This window comes from Tympanuchus pallidicinctus, unplaced genomic scaffold (assembly GCF_026119805.1).
Source record: "Tympanuchus pallidicinctus isolate F22 unplaced genomic scaffold, pur_lepc_1.0 scaffold3, whole genome shotgun sequence".
Lineage (NCBI taxonomy): Eukaryota > Metazoa > Chordata > Aves > Galliformes > Phasianidae > Tympanuchus > Tympanuchus pallidicinctus.
In genome coordinates, this window is record NW_026294747.1 from 24,160,776 (window position 1) to 24,179,062 (window position 18,287).

Below are 18,287 nucleotides of genomic sequence, written 5' to 3' on the forward strand. Positions count from 1 at the left end.
CCAGGGTGAAAAGATTTACACAGTAAGAAATGGGCAAGTGGTGCTACAGTAATCCTGACTAAATTATTGTGCTGCTCGCCTAAGCAATAGAAGACCAAGGCTCTGAACAGCTTGGTACACAGGAAATCCAAAGCACACTGAGCAAAAAGTCTCTTGCATATCCCCAGCCCAGAGAAGAAGCTTAAAAGGCAGTCTTAACGTTTAATGGCTACTTCGTACGCTCCTGCATCACGTAAACAGAATTGGTAGCTTTAAAAAGTACTACTTTTTCCTCTCAAAAGAGTTGTCCTTCAAACTAAACTCTTTTTTTAAAGCAACTGCAGCTATCAATGACATTCAATTTCCAGCATTTGATTCCCACTCAGCTAGCAGTTCTTGCTATTACAGTAACTATTCTGACAACAGCAGCCATAGGTTTCAGTTTTACAGCCTTAGAACAAACGTTTTCTCAAAATGCAAGACACTGTAAAAGATAATCCATACAACTGCATTCAAGTGTCATTCCAGGAGGAATCAGAGGCAACCTGAGTAAGAACAGACTTATGCAAATCTGGTGGGCTGAGACTGAGATTCACTGAGATTGTTCCTCAAAGAAAAGCAAAAAACAACAGGGCAGATTTGAACCTACTTCAAATTTACTGCTTAAGTTATGTGAAGGAGATTGCCTTTTTTCCTAACCTGAAAGGATTCCAGTATTATTTAACTGTAGGGTTGTATGGGAACTGCTGAATCACAGCCTGAACCTCTGATTGAACACCTGAGGTGAGCAATGAGTCGGCCAGTGAGCAGAGGTGAAGGCAATTCACCTGTGCTGCTGGAAGGGGTGGAGCCTGGCTACACCTCTCCTAGACCCATTTAAGAGCTGACTGCCAGTGGGAAATGATCTCTTCTGGAGAACCACTCTGCTGGAGTTTCATAAGCAAGCCCAGGATATGGGTTAAGTGTCCTATCTATTCTCTTTGTGTTATTATAATCTGCTTTGCCTAACTCTCTTGTTTATTTCATAATTATAACATCTTAATATTCATTGATTATACAAGGGTATAGACTACCTACTTTATGGCAGTTCTGTAAGAGAACTTTCTCCTATACTAGAAAGCAATGCCATGAAGATGCTGAGCCACCTTCTCATCTCTAGCATGTTAAGTCATGCATTCTGAGTCCTATCACTCACCATGCATTGCCTTTTGTAGTGGGAAAGTTTTAATAGTTAATGAAGACAGCATAGAACAGCTGGTCCTGCTCTTACCTCACTTTTTATCTCAGAACGGTGAAATATCCTTGGAAATGGGTCTCCAGTGGGCACTGGCATGGTTACTGCTTCTGCACTTGTGTCTCGCTCCTGCATCAAAAAAAATCCAACTCAAAACCACCACAATAGCCAGACACGTTTGTACCATTTTGCTGAGAGTAGACTAAGCTCTCAGCTCAGCAGTTTGCAAGATTATTCTATGTAGCCATCAGATTCAGAACACCTTGTGCTTACTTAGAGCCAAAGTAAAGCTATTTTCCAAAAGGCTGCGCTGCCAGCTCCACTGACCATCAGAAAACTCAGCTAAAAGGAAATTTGGGCCAGCACACAGCAACAAGAACACCCCACTAGAGAATCAGAATTTCACTCAAATTCATACTAGAGCACCCAGCTGCACGCAAGCAGCATGACCTGTGGGCAGTCTGAACTGGAAAGCAGGTTCAAACCCATGTTTAACTGACAGCAAAAATATACTCGGAATTTTCCCCAAGAATGCTACAGGACGCTGGTTTATTGTGCTACTACTGCTTCATCATGTTGCAGAGATAAAAGCAGAAACAGTACTCTACATCCCTGCCACCACTCAATTCACAGCATTCAAAATACGCATCACATAAAAGTTAGACGTACAATGATTTTGCTGAAGACTGCTGTAATGTGTTGATCATGATTCTCTAGTCTTTCCTCTGGATCTTCATCATCAAAGTGGACACAGGCACTTTTGATTTTGGACTTTTTTGGAGGACCAGGAGTTAAAGCAGGGAGAATATCAGGAAAATCTGTGGAGGGGAAAGAAAAAATATAAAAAGGAAAAAAGATCCAAGTTACTCATATATAACTACTGCACAATAGGCACCAGACCAAACAGTCTTCAACAGCACATATTATTGCTCTGATAAGAAATAAACAAGAAAAAGAAGCAGTAAGACAATTATACAAGTTTCATCTCTGACTTGTGCTGAGCATTGGAGAGCAATATGCCTAAGAGCTTTATTATTTATGTTTTGGCATCAAGGCCATTTCAAAGGGCTGCGTAAGTGAGAAAGTATATTCAGGCCTGACTTCAAATATTAAAGGAAGAGGCAAAAAACTATACAAGAAACAAATTGTATCCTTGCAATTTGTGCTCACAGAAAAGCACACTTCCACTGACAGCTCCAAGTGAATGATTAGCATGATCAGGAGCAAGTCAAGGCTTTTCACTGTTCATAAACAGGGATCATATTTTCTTACCTGGAAACAAGCACTGTAAGATTTAAATTGTTGCTTTTAAGAAACAATATTGAGTTTTTGAAACTATTAAGTGCATGACAAGTGCTACAGTTACTGCTGGTGAAGGAAAAGAAAAACACAGGAAGGAGGCTTATCAAGATAGCCTGCTGGCTGGAACTGTTAGCAGAGTTGAATCTCAGAGACACTAAGAGCAGGATCTGGCTAGGTGGTAAAATAAGCACTCAGGAATTGAACGAGTGCAAATTACAGGAAATACCTCCTGCAGTGGGATTGTTGGAGTACTGCAGACAGCTGATACATGGGCTGAAGGCAGTGTGTTGGAAAGGTGGTTCTACCAGAGGCACCAATATTGGACATGTGCATTTTCAAATGAGGCTAAGAATAAATAATATTGCAGGGAAGACACACGCAGGGGAAAAAGCAAGCTGAGAGAGGTGATGGGGGCAAGCAAAGAGGAACACTGAAAGAGACAGAAAAAAATACATGTAATTATGAAAGAACCCCACAAGGGAAATTACCGTCCAGCATGACCACATCCTTGCTGTCCTGTAGCTGGGGTCTCTCAGCATCTGAGTTCCTTTCCTCTCCCTTCCTCTTGTCTGCTTTCTTCACAATCTTCACTGCAGGTGAAGCTCTGGCTGCCAGGAACTGGTTTTGAAAGTGTATCAGGTCTGCTTCGGACTCCCCAGGCTTTGGTCTTGAGAACATCTTGTCTTGTTTTTGTGGGCTGATCCCACTTACCATTCACATGGAACCTACTGAACACAAGGAAAACTGGTCACAGAACTGGCTTTCCTAGGGAGAGGATAGAAGCAATAAGGGAAAACAACTCACTTTTGTCCTGCTCTGCTCTTTCTGTATATACCGCAGCTGCCCCTCACGACCACCCCAGGACACAACTAATTGTACCAGCATCCCAGACAAACAGTTTACTGGTTCTTCACTGCTAAACAATGTCCTAATAGGCAAAAAGCTTTTCTTCCCCATTTAGTACTTCAGCTTTAGTTCACTCTATTTCACTGTCTTTATCCTGGTAGGAGGTGTGCTGGTATGCTATTTCCAAGCATTTCCATTCACTGCTCAGACCAGTTCTGGGTTGAAAGCCGGGAGTAGTATTTATAAACACCTGTATCTTGGTGCATATCAGAATGTATGAGGAAGACAACTCTTCCACCTTTCATGGTCTACCGGCCATGAAAATACTTGCAAATTTACTCTCCATCTCTCATTCCCAGAGCCCAGGACCATCAATCCATCTCTCGTACACAGCAAGTAAAGTGTTTGCAAATACATTTCATGCTAATTGAATCACTGATCACCACTAATGCTGCAGACTTGACACCCTCCCACACATGGTATTTTGAAGTATTTTGTACATATTTGATCTCTTCTATGTTTAAAAGACCATCGGGACTCAGTGATGATTTACTGTTAAATTGGAAAGGGAAATGGATGTGGATTTTTTAAACTATGATCATCCACCACGTGGACAGCCTGTACACACGACAAAACGCAAAGCTTCAAAGTGAATCTCTGTTTTAATCTCAGACCAAAACAAAGTCCAACTCCCATGAAGACACAGCCTGCCCTGAGACCAATGTTTTGTTTGTCTTGTGCTAATATCATCTTTCATTGTGAAGAATGTGGGAAGATATCTTCTGGGAAGGATGCTGATAGACACAAGAATTACCTCCCTCATGCAGTATTTATGACCAATGCTTGGAACGTTTATACCAATTTTAGTGATCCCATTCTTAATCAGCCTCAGTTAGATATGGGGCTGCTCACCACATCAATGCTAAATTAAGAGAGATCTGGGCAGTTTCATAGTTTTGTATTCTTTTGTTTCAGAGCTTTTTGGTGATTTTTTTTTTTTTTTTTTTTAATCAAAGCTTTCAAGCAAAACCAATGACAATACGAGACCTGTTGAAAATCTTTTTTTCTGTCCCAATTTTTGTGCAAAAAATGAATTTAAAGCATACAGATTTAAGAGCTTTGTGCACCAACTTGAAGTGAATTTTCCAAGGCTTTGAGTTTCCAGGGACTCCATTCACTTCAGCACTCATTACTGCAGAAAGAGACCTCTTCATATGATGCCAGCACCATGAGTTAGTTACTCAAAAATCAGACATCTCACCACACTGGCCTTAATGAAAGCTGTCAGCTCAAGAGTCCCAGAACAACAACCTCCATTTACACCAAGCATACATATGGCACAGATACCAGCAAGGGAACTCCTCCATGCACTCTGAACCATAAAATTCTCTCCAGCCTACAGTGAAAATGCCTTAATTCTCTGTCAACACCATCAAGGACAGCTGTGGAACACCCTCACCAGTGAGGGGCAACTTCAGAGCAGGATGGGATTGGAGCATGCTGATATCTTGCCACAAAACATAGCAAAAACACCTGGGATGTCACCACAGTTCTGACTAATGCTGAAAAGGCAAAAACATTCCTTTGAATCCTAGTGCCCCTCAAAACACACAGCAAAAATTGCAGCTCCTGCAGATGGCTCCCTTTTTTGTACTCCAAGTATAAGCACCTGCACTTGCTGTTTATTTATGGAGCTGCCAGCCTTAACAGGGGCTGCTACGGTCATACTTCTGTTGATAAGTCCTTCTTTGATACACCTAAGCAGCAGCACATGCATCAAAAGGCAAGTGTTTCATACCCTGTCATCCTGGGCTTCAAAGACAAAAGGAGGACAATGACAGTAGGATTAGCAGACGCAAAACGCCTAGTTATAAGTAAAGTGTGCTCCTAACCTTTCTGTGAGAGGATTCTTCCACACTGGGACACACGTACACAGTTGTCTGAGTCTCCACATATTACATTACTCAGAAATAAATTGGAGCTTGGAACTGCTTTCATTTGTCTTGAGAATTGTTAGTCACAAGAAGACAATTTTGCGGTCGCTGCCTAAGAGGTTAGAAAGTCATCCAAAACTAAGTTGTTATAAGATGGTAATACAGAGGTGGCAACTATTTTGGTGTAGCAAATAGATAGAAGACTTAAACGTGCTATTTCCATGTTCTAACTGGGTCTAGAAATTTAATAAAACCAAGGCCTCTGACTTGATTCTTCTACAGTCCAACAAAAGAGAAATTGTTCAAATTGTACTTGACTGCTAAAAAAATGTAAGGAAAATAGTTTTCTTTCTAATAGTACCTGTTTCCATACCCACCAAAGGCCATTAAAAAACATTAGGAACACTTACCTGGCCATCATAAAGCACAATTCTTATCCATCAGCACTCCAAGAAAACATGTAAGAAAAATAACTACCAGTATTCATCAGCAGCACTGATGCCACCTCTATGCAGTTTGGTTACCTCCAATCTTGAAGCCTGCTATTTAAAAGCTAAGTGAACAAAAGCTATTTGTCTAAAGGAACCATCACCTATCTGACACACAGCCCAGGGGGGTGCTGTCCTAGAGAGGTCTGCAAGGGGTCAGAAATGCAGTGAAAAGACCACGAGCACCTACATGCACCAGACACGCAATCATTTGCTGCTATATTCTCTGTCTGTACTAAGAATCTCAAAATATACTTTTCTGATATGCTTTGGACTGCCCACAGATACAGTCGTTAAAACGCCTGCCAGGTCCTGCAGATAGTTTTACAAATACAGCTGGAAACTGGTTGAGGTTGAACTAAAAAATGGTGTAAAAACACAGAGGGCAACAAAGCAACAGCTTGCTTCAACTGCCAAGACACACTTGGATTAACCAATTTCAGCTAAAGCTTCACCCTGAGGATGAAAGCCAATTGGGCAGTAAGGGGCTCTCCCATAAATGAATGCATCACCAGTGCATCACAAAAGACTGCACTTACTTTACAAAAGCACAGACATATAATACCTCTGGCTCTCCTGGAGCAGCATTTAAGCACCTGAGGCACATGTTATCCATCCCTGCCACTACCCTCAGCAGATGTAAGGCAACACAAGAATCAAGCATAGCTTTGTCCAGAGCTAAGTGCTACTACACTTCAGCAAAAGAACTTTGACATTTGCCACCAGGCTACAGAAAAATGCACTTACTTGATATAAGCCACTATCATATTGATTTTTATTTTCTTTAGATCATCTGAATTTACAATGCATTTTTCCTTCTGCAGCAGTAGAGATCTACAGCCCATGAGAATAATTTAAATCACAACAGCTATGAATCTGAAAGGGTTAAAGAAGGAAAAGCAGCAACTATACGCAAAAACAAAGATTCATCTAAGAATTCTGCCGATTTCTAAATGTTGTCATCTTCTTGTCACAGAATCATTTGAGTAGGAAGAGACCCTTGAAGGCCATCTAGTCCAACTCCCCTGCAATGAACAGGGACACCTACAGCTCCATCAGGTGCTCAAAGCCCGGTCCACTGTGACCACGAATGTCTCCAGGAATGGGGCACAGGGATTGCGTCTCTGGGTAACCTGTGCCAGTGCCTCACCACCCTCTCTGTAACAATTTTCTTCCTAACGTCCAATCTAAATTGGACATTCTCTTCCAGTTTTTATCCCCATTTTCAAGCCTAACTTGCATTCAACATCCAAGTCTGCATTCTTTTACAAAAGAAATTAGGTTTGGGTCAAAGAAGAAATCCTGCTACCATACCAGTGCCCCCAGCCAATGTATTTCTGGTTTACACCTCAGACCTCGCTGGCTGACATACAGAACTAAAGCGAGAAGCAGTCACACCTCAGCCTCACCGAGGCAGCCCAGTTGTCAAGAGAAAGGCACAATTTCTCTGCTCTAGGTTATCAGCCAGTGACAGCATCACACGGCACGGCTCAAAGCAGGCCTGTAACACTTGCTATTACCAAGCTGAGGAGGCGAAGTGCCCTCACGCCTCTAGAGCTGAGCCAGGCCCTAACAGTGCACCTGAAGAGGGCCGTTAGAGCGGGAGCCCGCAGCAGCCAGCATTCGGGGCAGTCGGGACATAGGTCCGGCGGGGCCGCGGAGCGGCTGAGGCGAAGACAGGCCCGAGAAGCGGTCCCGAGGCCCACGGTGCCGCTACAGCCCAGTGCGCGGGCCGGCCCCGGGCACCACTCACCTGCACCCGGCCCGCGGCGCTCCGCCAACACTTCCGCTCTGCGCCGCAGCGCTACTTCCGCGGCCACTTCCGCCCGCGCTTCCCTCCGCAGGCTGGGGCGGGGCGCCGCCATTTTCCCTGCCCTCAGCGGCGGCGCTGGCTCCTTGTGCCCTCGTCGCCCGCGCAGGAGCTCCGATACGCGGCTAGCGGGCCATGCCGCATCTCTGCTGCCCGGGGAGGAGATGTGGCTGCGTGTGTTCCGGCGTGGCGCATGGTGGATAAGGGGTCTCATCGCTGAAGTATTTCCCCTAAATCCCTCTTGGTTTGTGCGGTCCAAAGGCACGTCCCGCCTCAGGTGTAATTACAGGGCTCTCGCTCCTGGAAACGTGTGCCCACACATACAGAAAGCCATCTCTGTAAATGTGTCATCTGCGCCTTCTCGTTATTAAGAGGTGTTTGTGTGCTCGAGAGTGGTGGTGTTTCAGGAGAAGGGATACACAAAGCTATATAAATGGAGCAATAATTTATTATTCATGTCTGAATATTCATTTATTATTCATACACGTCAGCTTCTATTAAAAACTGCTGGAGAGCAGTTGTACCTACCAGAAGCATTGGTGCTTGGCCACCTTTCAGCTTTTTAACCTGTGTGTAGACTGGAGATCCTGAGTCAGGTGGGCCAGCTGCATGGGGAGGACTTGCCATGAGTGCTGTGGTACTGTAAGGGGTGACACGTCCTCATCAGTCTTTTTATCCCTTCAGAAGACGGTGTTAGATGCTACAGCAAAACTGTTGGCAGACACGATTTTGACACAAATCTCCATAGAAATTAGGATAAGTCATAATCCTATCAAAAGACAACCAGCTTTGCAGCAGTGGCAGCAAACCAGTGATGAACTCATACAAAGTGGAAATTTTCTGTGAAAACACTGGGCAAAAATATCTCTGTCAGCTGTGAGTCTTCTGATGAGCAATACTGTTCCTGAGATGGTGAATTTGAAGGCTGCCCTGCTTTAGATCATTAAGAACTTCTTAAGGTAGGAACCACCAAAAACACTTGATGATGCCCAGTTAGACCAACTAAATAGCCTAGAGTGAGCCCAATTCTGTCCTCTTGAGCAGACATTTTTCTGCCTGATTCTGGCACGAGTGTTTGAGCAGTTACTACTGGTGCTTATAGGTGGCCCTGGCAGGAGGAATAAATAGATCCACTCTAAATTACATTTGGAGATTATCAGAAGAGAGCCTCAAGAGGGTTTAGAGTGCTTCCCTGATACTGCCCTGCCGGGCTGCAGTTCATCAGATGGTAGAGCTCTGCTTTGCACTCCCTAAGGAACTGAAATCGAAGTCATATGTGTTCTATTCTGGAATAGCAGTGACTGAGAAACATGAGGTCCAATTCTCCATTTCACTGAAATCAATTGTTTCCCTCCTGCCACCATCTTGCACTTAGTTTTGCCATTCCAGATTCTGCTGGTTTGGGATGTAAGATGCACTTCGAAATAACTGATCAAGTTTTTTGTAGTTAAAACTCAAGAGCAGCAGTTCCTATAAACCTTTTCCATAGAACCGTCTGATGTTGCTGATAGCAATGGGATTCTGTGGATTCACAGGACTGGTGTCTGGAAGTGACAAGTTTAATATTCCCTTTGGTGCATTGTTGGCTTTTGTGCACTATCACTTGTGGCTCAGTAAAGACTTTGTAGTGCTGCTTTAAAATCTTTGTCTGAAGCAAAAGGTGGAACTTAAATTTTAGTTTATTGCACTGTTCATCTTTAGACAAGACAAGAGGGCATTGATTTTACTGAAGAGTTTGGCACATGTGCTGGTGAGAATAGACCTTTCCAACTCTGAGTCTTTGCTGGTACTAAACTTAGGAATGATTTGCCTTGGGCCTCAGAAAGACATTTGGGTTCTGTTACTTGGTAATAAGACAGGAAAGCTTTGGCACTGGTTGCACTGGAATGTTTTCCAGTTAAGTGTTGAGACTGTGTAGACTGTTGGACAGCCGCTAATGAGGTTGAGCTGTTCTTGTTCCAGGGAATTTAATAACTATTTGTAAGGTCACTTTGACCTTGCTAAAATTGTTAGTTTGGAAGTGATGTAAATAAGTTACTATATGTCCAGTGAGAAAATATATATCCTGATATTGTTACAGGATATTTGACCGTATGTATCTTGAACAGAATCAATTCAACAAAGCAGATGGCCTGAGACATCACAGGCCCTGTCTGAGTTACTGTTCTTAGGGCTGATCTGCTCATCATCTTTTCCTCTTGAACTCAAGAAATGTGTATATGAGATATGTAAACAGTTGCTAGGAGAATTTTGCTTTGCCTGGGTAATTCTCAGATTCTAATAAAAAACTTAACTTTGTTTCTTGCTTTCTGCTGAAGTAAGCCTGTACTTTTCTGCAATACTTGTCACGTGAATGGGCAGAACTGGATTTAGAAAAACTAGTTGTATCTAATCTGAAACTAAACTGAGGGTTTACCAGGTGTAACTGGTCAGTATGCACAGGTGGTAATTCTATCCTGAGCGTAGAGTGGTGTTCAAACTGAGCAGCTGTAAGCATTTCCCTCCTCTCCAGTTTTGCTCACGTTGGCTGCACAAGTTCTGCAGCCACACACAGTGATTCTTACGGGTACACAAAGTAAGCAAATAATCTTTTTTGTCAGAAAGATACAAAAAAATGTGCTCCAAATATATTTAATCTTAATTACTGCAAGACAGGAATACTTCCTGTCAAGACTGACTGTGCTTTATGTATCTTTTCTTCCTTCCATTAATTATTTACCTTTTGTTTTAATAATACAGTTAAGAGTGCTATATATAGCTCATGCTCTATCAATAAATCATGTTTCTGCATCTTCATATTTATCCTATAAATTATAAGTATCTACACGCTTGCATGAATCTGCTAACCTATTCTGGCAGGGAAATTCCCACCAGAGCATCTGTAAGAGTCACTGGAGGTAAACTCAAACATTCTTCACTTGAGGAGAGCTGTTTTGTGAAAAGTTCATCAGTTTTGTCATAAGCCCTAATATGCTTCCTCACTCCTTTCTTTGTGCTTGCCACAAGCAAAAAGCTGTATGTGACTCTCTGGTAGATGTTTTTGGTCTTCCAAAGCACAGAAGCATGAGAGTCTACAACCAAATGCTTTCTCATTGAACTGTAAAATGGAAGGGATCATAACAACAAAGACAATATGGCAGTGGCCTTAGTGAGATTAGAGAGAGTAAACATGTAATTGCAACAGTATGTGTTGCAGAGAAGGTGCATATTACAATGAGTTGCCTAAGAAGCAGACGGCCAAGGAGACGGGTTATCCTAAAAATTAGTTAAGACAGAGAATAAAGTCAGGAACAGAGTAGCTGAAAAGCAGAGTGGTGGGAAGTGCACAGGTTTGCCTGGGACTGGAGGATTGATGATAAGTTAGAATAGATCCAAGATTCAAGACCTTGCAAATTCTTCTTTGTAAGAAGGAGTTGAGACTGATGGGAGAAACATTCAGCAGCAAGTTGCTATTTGTGCTGTAGGTTCAATTCTGCAAGGGTCTGAGCCTTGAGCTTGGAAGGGACAGTAATGTATTGTTCCTCAGATTAGTGGTTGCAGCGCACATCAACACTTTTCTCCACAGGAATCCAGTTGGAAGAGTCGGAGCCCAAACCAGCAAAGCAGGGAAGCACACACAGCAAAGCACAGCAGGAGTTTCAAGTGGCAATAAAAAAAAAAGGATGTGTGTTCCTGAAGAAATGTGCATGTGTGAGAACTGGATTGTGAGTAATCAATGGCAGCTCTCTAGCTGATGGGAGAGCACAGTAGAAAAGGAGAGATGGTGATCCGCCCATAGAACTTTGGGTGGCTTTTTCTGCAGTTCTCTGGCCTACCTGCTGAGTGGAAGCACAAAAGCATTGTCTGTGACAAAAGCACCTCACTGATTGTAGGCTGCTTGGATTCCTAGGGCTATGTAAAGCAAAGATATTTTAAAGCAAACCTCCGTGTGCTCACCAATAAAAAGCATGGATCCATGCTCTATGTGAATTGATTTAACCATGTGAGGGGAAGAGGTTACATATTTTAAAAGCCCAAAACAGCAGAGTATTTACTCATCTCTAGCAGTGCATCTGCTAGGGCTAGGCATTATGTTGGTTCTTAACAGTTAGCATGGGATTTCCTCTTGGTTGTTTGCTTTATCAATTGTTTCTATAGAAATGGCATTTTTATCAGACTAAATGAATATATCCTGAAATAACACACATCTTCAGCAAATAAAGATATTTCTTGCTTGATATATATAACGTATGCCTATCATACTGGACTTCTTCACCTCATACAAATGTCAAAATAAAATCCGACTAAAAGTGAGCTGACATACAGCAGAGACCCCAGAGGACAGACCACTGTGGAAGTCAGAAGGGGCAGTTGTGCAAGTGTGCTTCCATGGTCAGGTCATTCAAACATTGCATCTGAAGAGTACTACAGGTGAAAATCACTGTTTGCGCAGTGGCAAATACACTGTCGTTGACATTCACTGATTCACAGAGGCTTAAATGAAAACAGTCTCTGAGCTGACCCTGTCTGGCAATGCCATCTACCTCTTATATCATGGAGAGGGAAGCAGCATCTCTGTACTTCAGCTTCCTTGGGCTGAGGATAGTGTCACTCATGGCTGTTGCTGGACCTGTCTGCCAAAATCTGAGCAAAGTGGTGGATGCAATCAAGTCCACTGTTGTAGATTTTAAAGGAAGCCTGTCAAAATGCCTAAGCCTCATATTTCACACAATTTAAGACAGTTTAAAGCACTGGATGTGCTCAGATGATTATCCTCAGTGGCAAACCTCAGTTCAGGATTTTTTCCTTTCTTGACTTCTGATTATTTCCTTATGTAAGGTTGGGGTAAACCTTCTACTTCTGCATCTAAGCAGGGTGGCAGTTATACATGCATCTTTATACAAATCCCACCTGCACCAAACAGAATGTGCACCAAAAGGAGTGCCCAAAGTAGCTCACTTCTCTCAGAATCCCAGTCTCACACCCTTGGAACAGAAGGCATGGCCTTTGCTATGTGCTTGGTTTGGGGAGCTCAGTATTCACTGAAGGTGCGTGTTCAGCAGCTAGCTCATACTGCCAGGAGAACCGAGCCTGAAGTACTTAACTCTAAATAGCTATGCTAATGCTGCTAGATCTGCCAAGAGTTTTTAATAGTGATGATCGTGATGTCCTGATGATTTAAGTGATCTGGCAGAACTAGCTGCAGTCACACAGAGTTGGGGTTTTGCCTTCATCTTTGAAAATATCAAGGGCCATTGCAGATTGCTGTACCTTGTCTTTGCAAGGATTCACCCCTGCAGTCTCCCTAGGCCAAAGCTGTTTTTCCATCTCCTTGGGAATGACGTGAGATGCTGTGGGTTGCCAGAGGAGCATGCTGGTGGTATGCACTTCTGCTTCTCCAGGAGCAGCACACACTGCATTCACCTAGCTTCCTGGGTAGGGAGAGACCAGCAGCCTAGCAAAAGGCATTTGTCTAAAGGTAAGTGGAAGTGGTGTTAGGAAGAGGAGTATTCAAAGGAAACTTCTAGAGCCCTGATGATCTAACGCGTAAATGTGGTAGTGGTACAAAGTTGCTTCTGAACTCTTCTGTCGCCTTGTAGACCAAAGAAATGCTTTTACTGGCCTTCCATACAGTAGATATTATCACCCTCTTTAATTCATTTTTTTTCCTGGAGGCTCAATACTTGCAAAGTTTGGTGTCTGCCTAACACCAGGACGGGACTCCTCCCTCACTGGTAGTACTTGGTGAGGGGAGCAAAGTCATCAGAAAGCTTCAGCTACCCACATTTCTCTACCAGTTTGTTGTGAAAACATTTTTCTACAGTGCTCTCTTATGCTCATTATTTGCCTGACAACAAATTCTCTTCATTGTTTTGCTGTTGTTGTTTTAATTTTATTTGCAAAGGCATTTATAGCTATTGTGATCTTTCGTGACAGTTGCCTACGTCAGGAGCAGAGGAGTCGATGGTTCCCAGAGGAGGGCTGTCAGGCAGAGCTCCTCCGGTTAGCAGCAAGCAGTGCCGCTAGCAGCACCAACACTTAAAAGCCCTTTTCTTCAGTGACACAGTTACAGCAGAAGCTGCAGAGATCACACCAGTGGCTGCACAATATCACAGTGTTGGAGCACCGATTGCTCAGATATGTATGGGCACCTTTTCATTTTGGTTTGTCACTGAGGGCCATGCATTTAAAGATCTGCTTGGCACTGGACAAGAGCCCTGGGGGCTGGCAGGCTGCCTTCTAGAGACGTACAGCAGCAGCAACTGCCCAGCTTTTTTCCCATGGGAAAATACTGGGAACCCGCCAAATTATCATCTTGGCTCTGGAGTGTCACTGCCCAGATGGCTGTTCTGCACCAGAAGGCATGAGACGTGGAGGTCAGTGCATAGGTTTGGGCTCCTGGGTTTAACTTTGGAAACGAGATGGCCAAGATAGTTAGGTGTTCCTGCTAAGGACCAGAAGTACGCATTTGCTCTTTCTCCAGCTGTGCACACTGTATTTTACTTAAAGCCGCTGCTGATTGCTCCTCTGGTCAGCCACCGTGTCTAAAGAGCTCTTTTTCCTTTTTAAGATAACAAAGTGTTGTGATAACAAGCAAATTCCCTTTCCTTTTGTTTCTTCAGTTGCTACCCCCTTTGATTCATGAAGCCCCTCAGTGCTGAGGAGAGATTCTAGGGGCTCAAATTCCTCTTAATTGTGTGTAGCAGACCATCAAAATTGAAATGCCTTTGCAATACTTATAAAAAGACTTTTGTCCTCATTTGCTCCAAAGCACTTTGTGAGTAGCATTAAAAAATCCCTCTGAACAGCAGGGTACATCAACTCAGACTTGGCATTACATGGGCAAAGTCCTCTCTCAGACTCAGGCCATGGTGGGCATGGCCTTTCACTGCTGCCTGCCTCTCAGAGCATCTCTCTGCTTTTATCCAGCTCTGTTCAGTATTCACAGAGTAGGAAATGTCTGCACCTGCAGAAAACAAAAAAACTGTGCATAGAGAAGGGCAGAGGCAGCTCTAGGTTCTTCATGCTGCCTATAGCCCTTTGTGTCCTACCTGGGGCTGAGAGAACAGCATGTACTCTGTCAGTGGTGGCTGGAGACGTCCTCTCTCACAAGCAGCCCCTAAAGGGAAGAGGTTGGATTCTGCTGCAGTTCAGTTAGCAGAGGAATGCTCTTGCTGAGTGCTTCTTGAGAACAACTTGAGGGAGTACAGTAAGAGGAGGTGCAGTTTTCAGTGGCAGTGATTGGGACAGAATGGGGTAAGATTTCTCAGGACTGAGAAACTGCAAAGCTGGGAAAGGAGGTGGCTAGGTCATTTTGATTGTTCAGGCATTGGGAACAGCACGTCACAAAGAGCAAGACAGGGGAAAGAGAAATAGATGGCTAGTGCCAAATTTGAAAGGCACAAGCCAGAGAAATAGATGCAAAGGAAGAACATTTCATTCTGATGAAAAAGAGCAAATGTCAGTGCAAATTCTGGCATATCTACACAAGACAGCAATAGCATTACTAAGCCTAGAGCTGAAGAGTCGGCATCACTGCCACCAGGAAAGGGAAGGTAAGAAGCAGGGCAGGGACACTGGAGGGAACTGGGGGGAGGGAACACAGAAAAAAGAAAAGAAAAAAAGCCTGGAATAAAGAGATTGACTGAGAAATGAAGAGAAGGTGATGAGCAGTGCCAGGAAGTGACCATGGCAGGAGGTGACAAGGAATGAGGAGCACTTTGGCCTCTGGAAAGGGCCCCTGTCTTGGGCTTCACATCTCTCTGAGTGGTACCCATGCTGTCCAGCCATATTGGCTCCCCGTAGCCACCACAGTTTTGTACATTAGCTATTTGAAGCCCAGGCCTCTCTGGACAATGATCTGTCATTTACAGCAGGGCTACCTGTGTACTAGGCATGGTACTGCTGCCTCCTGTGTCATTTCATGCTGGTATCTGGAAAGTATCTTGCACAACACAGGGCTGATGGTTCATCCCACCATGCTTCCTGGAGCTGTGAGCATTATGCTGAGAGGCACGGGTATTGTGGGAGTCAGAATACCACTAAAAATGAGGCTTCCCTTGTCAACACCACCATGTTAGAGAATGCAAAAGCTTCACAACCCAGGAGACAATATTGCCCTTGTCCTCTTTTTCTCCAAGAAGGCAATAAACTACAAGTGCCAGAGGATGTAATCCAAGTGCTAATAAATTATTGATGTCTCTCTTCAGCTTTTTACTTACTAAAAGAATATCAAAGCTCATTTTATGAATGGTCCAGACAGATTCTCTTTTGGTATGCCCACAATTTAATTCACAAATATTACACTAAGCACTAATATTGAAGCAATGCAGTGTTCTCCCTTTACAGGCTTTGCAAAGGCTAATAGATGTTTTAAATTATATCGGCTCATAAACAGGTACAGTGAGGGAAATGCCACTTGTGATTCCAGTAAATGTTTAAATTCATAATTTCAGAAAGGAAAGAGCTTGTTATTAACTAGAGATGCACCTCTTTTTTTTTTTTCTTTCTTTTTTTTCCCCTACATTAAGGGCTGATTAAAATCCTGTTGAAACAAGTGGGCTTGCTCCTTAGGGATAGGCTGTCTCGTTCTTTGGCAGCTCACACAAGTGGTAGGACAGCATGACTTATTTTATATTTAGCAATAGCTCCTCTCTTCCAATATGCCTATTTGCATAAGTCAACTTAGAAACCATCTGTATTGGAAATACTCTTCCCATTCCTGTTCACTTTGGGGCAGCATGTGGCAGTTTGTTAACAGTATATATTAATTTATGCTGTTTCTTGGAGCAGCAGAGAAGTGATTTGAAGATGTCACTGCAATTTCCCTAGTAGGAATCTCCCCCAGACAGGAGGCTTAATGTTTCTCTTTCATTAAAGTGCTCTGTGACTTTTGATGGCTGTGAGCACTCATGATCCCCACAGCTGTCTCATCTTTAAGACAAGCAGCAAGCTCCTATGTATACCTCATATCAGACCTTTGCAAATTTAGCCCAAATAGTGTGTCTCATTAAAGAGCGGAACAAAATTCCGCCTGTTAAATTTGTGCTGTGTCCTAGCCAAGCTCAGAGGAAAGACGAGTGGTGTTCCAGCAGAGGCACACTCGGAGTGGCATCCACACCAACACGGACTGCAGTTCCTGACTGCACCAGTTCCTTGGTGCTCTGAATAGGAGAGGCAGCACCACAAACGTGCATTGTCTCTGTTCTCTGCTTGCCATTTAGAGAGAGTGAGTGACCAGGCACAAAGCCCAAAAAAAGGAGCTGATTTTTACAATATGGTATACATATTTTGCAAGCCAGCCTGCAAACTGCTCATCATATTTTTTTGTAATATATATATAAATATTCATAATTAATCCATGTTAAAATAGAGGAAAAAGCTTCTAAAGAACAAAAATAGCCTCTTCAGGCAGCTTACACCAGTGACACTGATCCTCTGCATTTCTGAAATTAAAAAAATGAGCTTTGCACAGCTTTTCCAGTACTTTCTGGAATTCCTTTTTTTTCTTTTTTCGCCTGTTTCTTCAGGTTGTGAAAGTTGATAACGGAGATTGATGCACTGAATCTGGAGCCACAGAGGTGGAAATAACAGCACCGAGTGATAGATGACATTTCTAAATCTTCAATCTCAGGGCTAGCAACCTTCATTATCCCTTCTCTGGGTCTGCCTTATCTTCAGGCTTTTTCCCATGATTTTCAGGTGCCACCAGGATGCTGACAGTATGTCAGGTAGAAAGATGTACAAACCTTTGCCTTTTGGATCAAAACCCTGTGCTCAGCTGGGGGTACATCACTTCAGAAAATGTCTTCTTCTCTTAAAGGTGGAAGGGCTGGAAACCAGTCCCTGAGACTGCTTGCAGACCTGAGCACCAAACAGGATTGGTTTAGGTTAAATAAATCACAGGTTATTCAACATCAAAAGCAGAGTGTCTGCGGAAATGAAAATAAATTAAAAACCATCCTGAAGCTGTTCAGGCTGCCGCAAAGCCCAGTGGGTATTAGATGTATTTATTAAACAGAGGTGACTGTTTGGCATGGGTTGACAGACAGACCTGAGCTCTGCCAGGTCTTTGTTTTCTGTCCTTGTGTGACTCAGCTTTTAAATCTGATGCTCTTACTCCTGGTCTGTTTGGCTGGGCTGCTGACACCTCCCTCCACAGTGTCTCCCTGCTCTCTGTAACAGCTGAGTCCCTGACTTCAGAGAACTGCTCACCCCTGTCACCTTATGAAATAGGGATGCCCTTCCTTGCTGCCTCACAGCACAGTGAATCCCATTTTTGCTTCTTCCCATCATTGCTGCTGGTGCCTTTGACAGTACTGTGTAACAGTCCCTACCAGGAGAATTTGGCTCTCATGTAGCACTGGATACAGATACCTCCAGGGACAGTTCTCTGGCTTGGCACATTTCCCCTCTAACCGCAGTGCTCCATCAGCACTGCCACCATTTTTACAGTGTGTGTGATGTCACTGAAAGCAACCACACAAACGCACAAGCTGACCAAGCAGACCGGGATTTTCATCTCTCTTCCCCTATAGGTCTTGCCGGGTAAGGCAGGGGCACTCCTTACGCATTCTCTGATGCTCCTTCCCGCACCCCAGATGTGATCCACTCCCTGCCGTCTGCTGGCCAACTTAGCCCTGAGGGATTGTTCCCCGTTGTGCCACTTAAGGAAATGAAGCAAAGTATTTTAAACGTGCGTTTTCTTGTGGTTT

General features: G+C 43.6%; 1 protein-coding gene across 7 annotated transcripts in view; it reads right to left on the reverse strand.

Moving 5' to 3' along the window:
• Nucleotides 1–7,624, reverse strand: part of RPAP1 (RNA polymerase II associated protein 1) — a 38,777-nt gene extending 31,153 nt beyond the window's left edge. For 3 of the 7 annotated variants that reach the window (XR_008208902.1, XR_008208903.1, XM_052692516.1), the window contains exons 1-4: nt 7,537–7,624; nt 3,004–3,243; nt 1,883–2,031; nt 1,250–1,342 (exon numbers count right to left, since the gene is read on the reverse strand). Coding sequence is in view for 5 of the 7 variants with exons in the window: in XM_052692516.1 (XP_052548476.1) it covers nt 1,250–1,342; nt 1,883–2,031; nt 3,004–3,229 (468 nt within the window). In the remaining 2 variants the exon portion in view is untranslated. The other 4 variants (XM_052692511.1, XM_052692513.1, XM_052692514.1 and 1 more) reach the window with 4 other exon arrangements.
• Nucleotides 7,625–18,287: the final 10,663 nt, after the last annotated feature.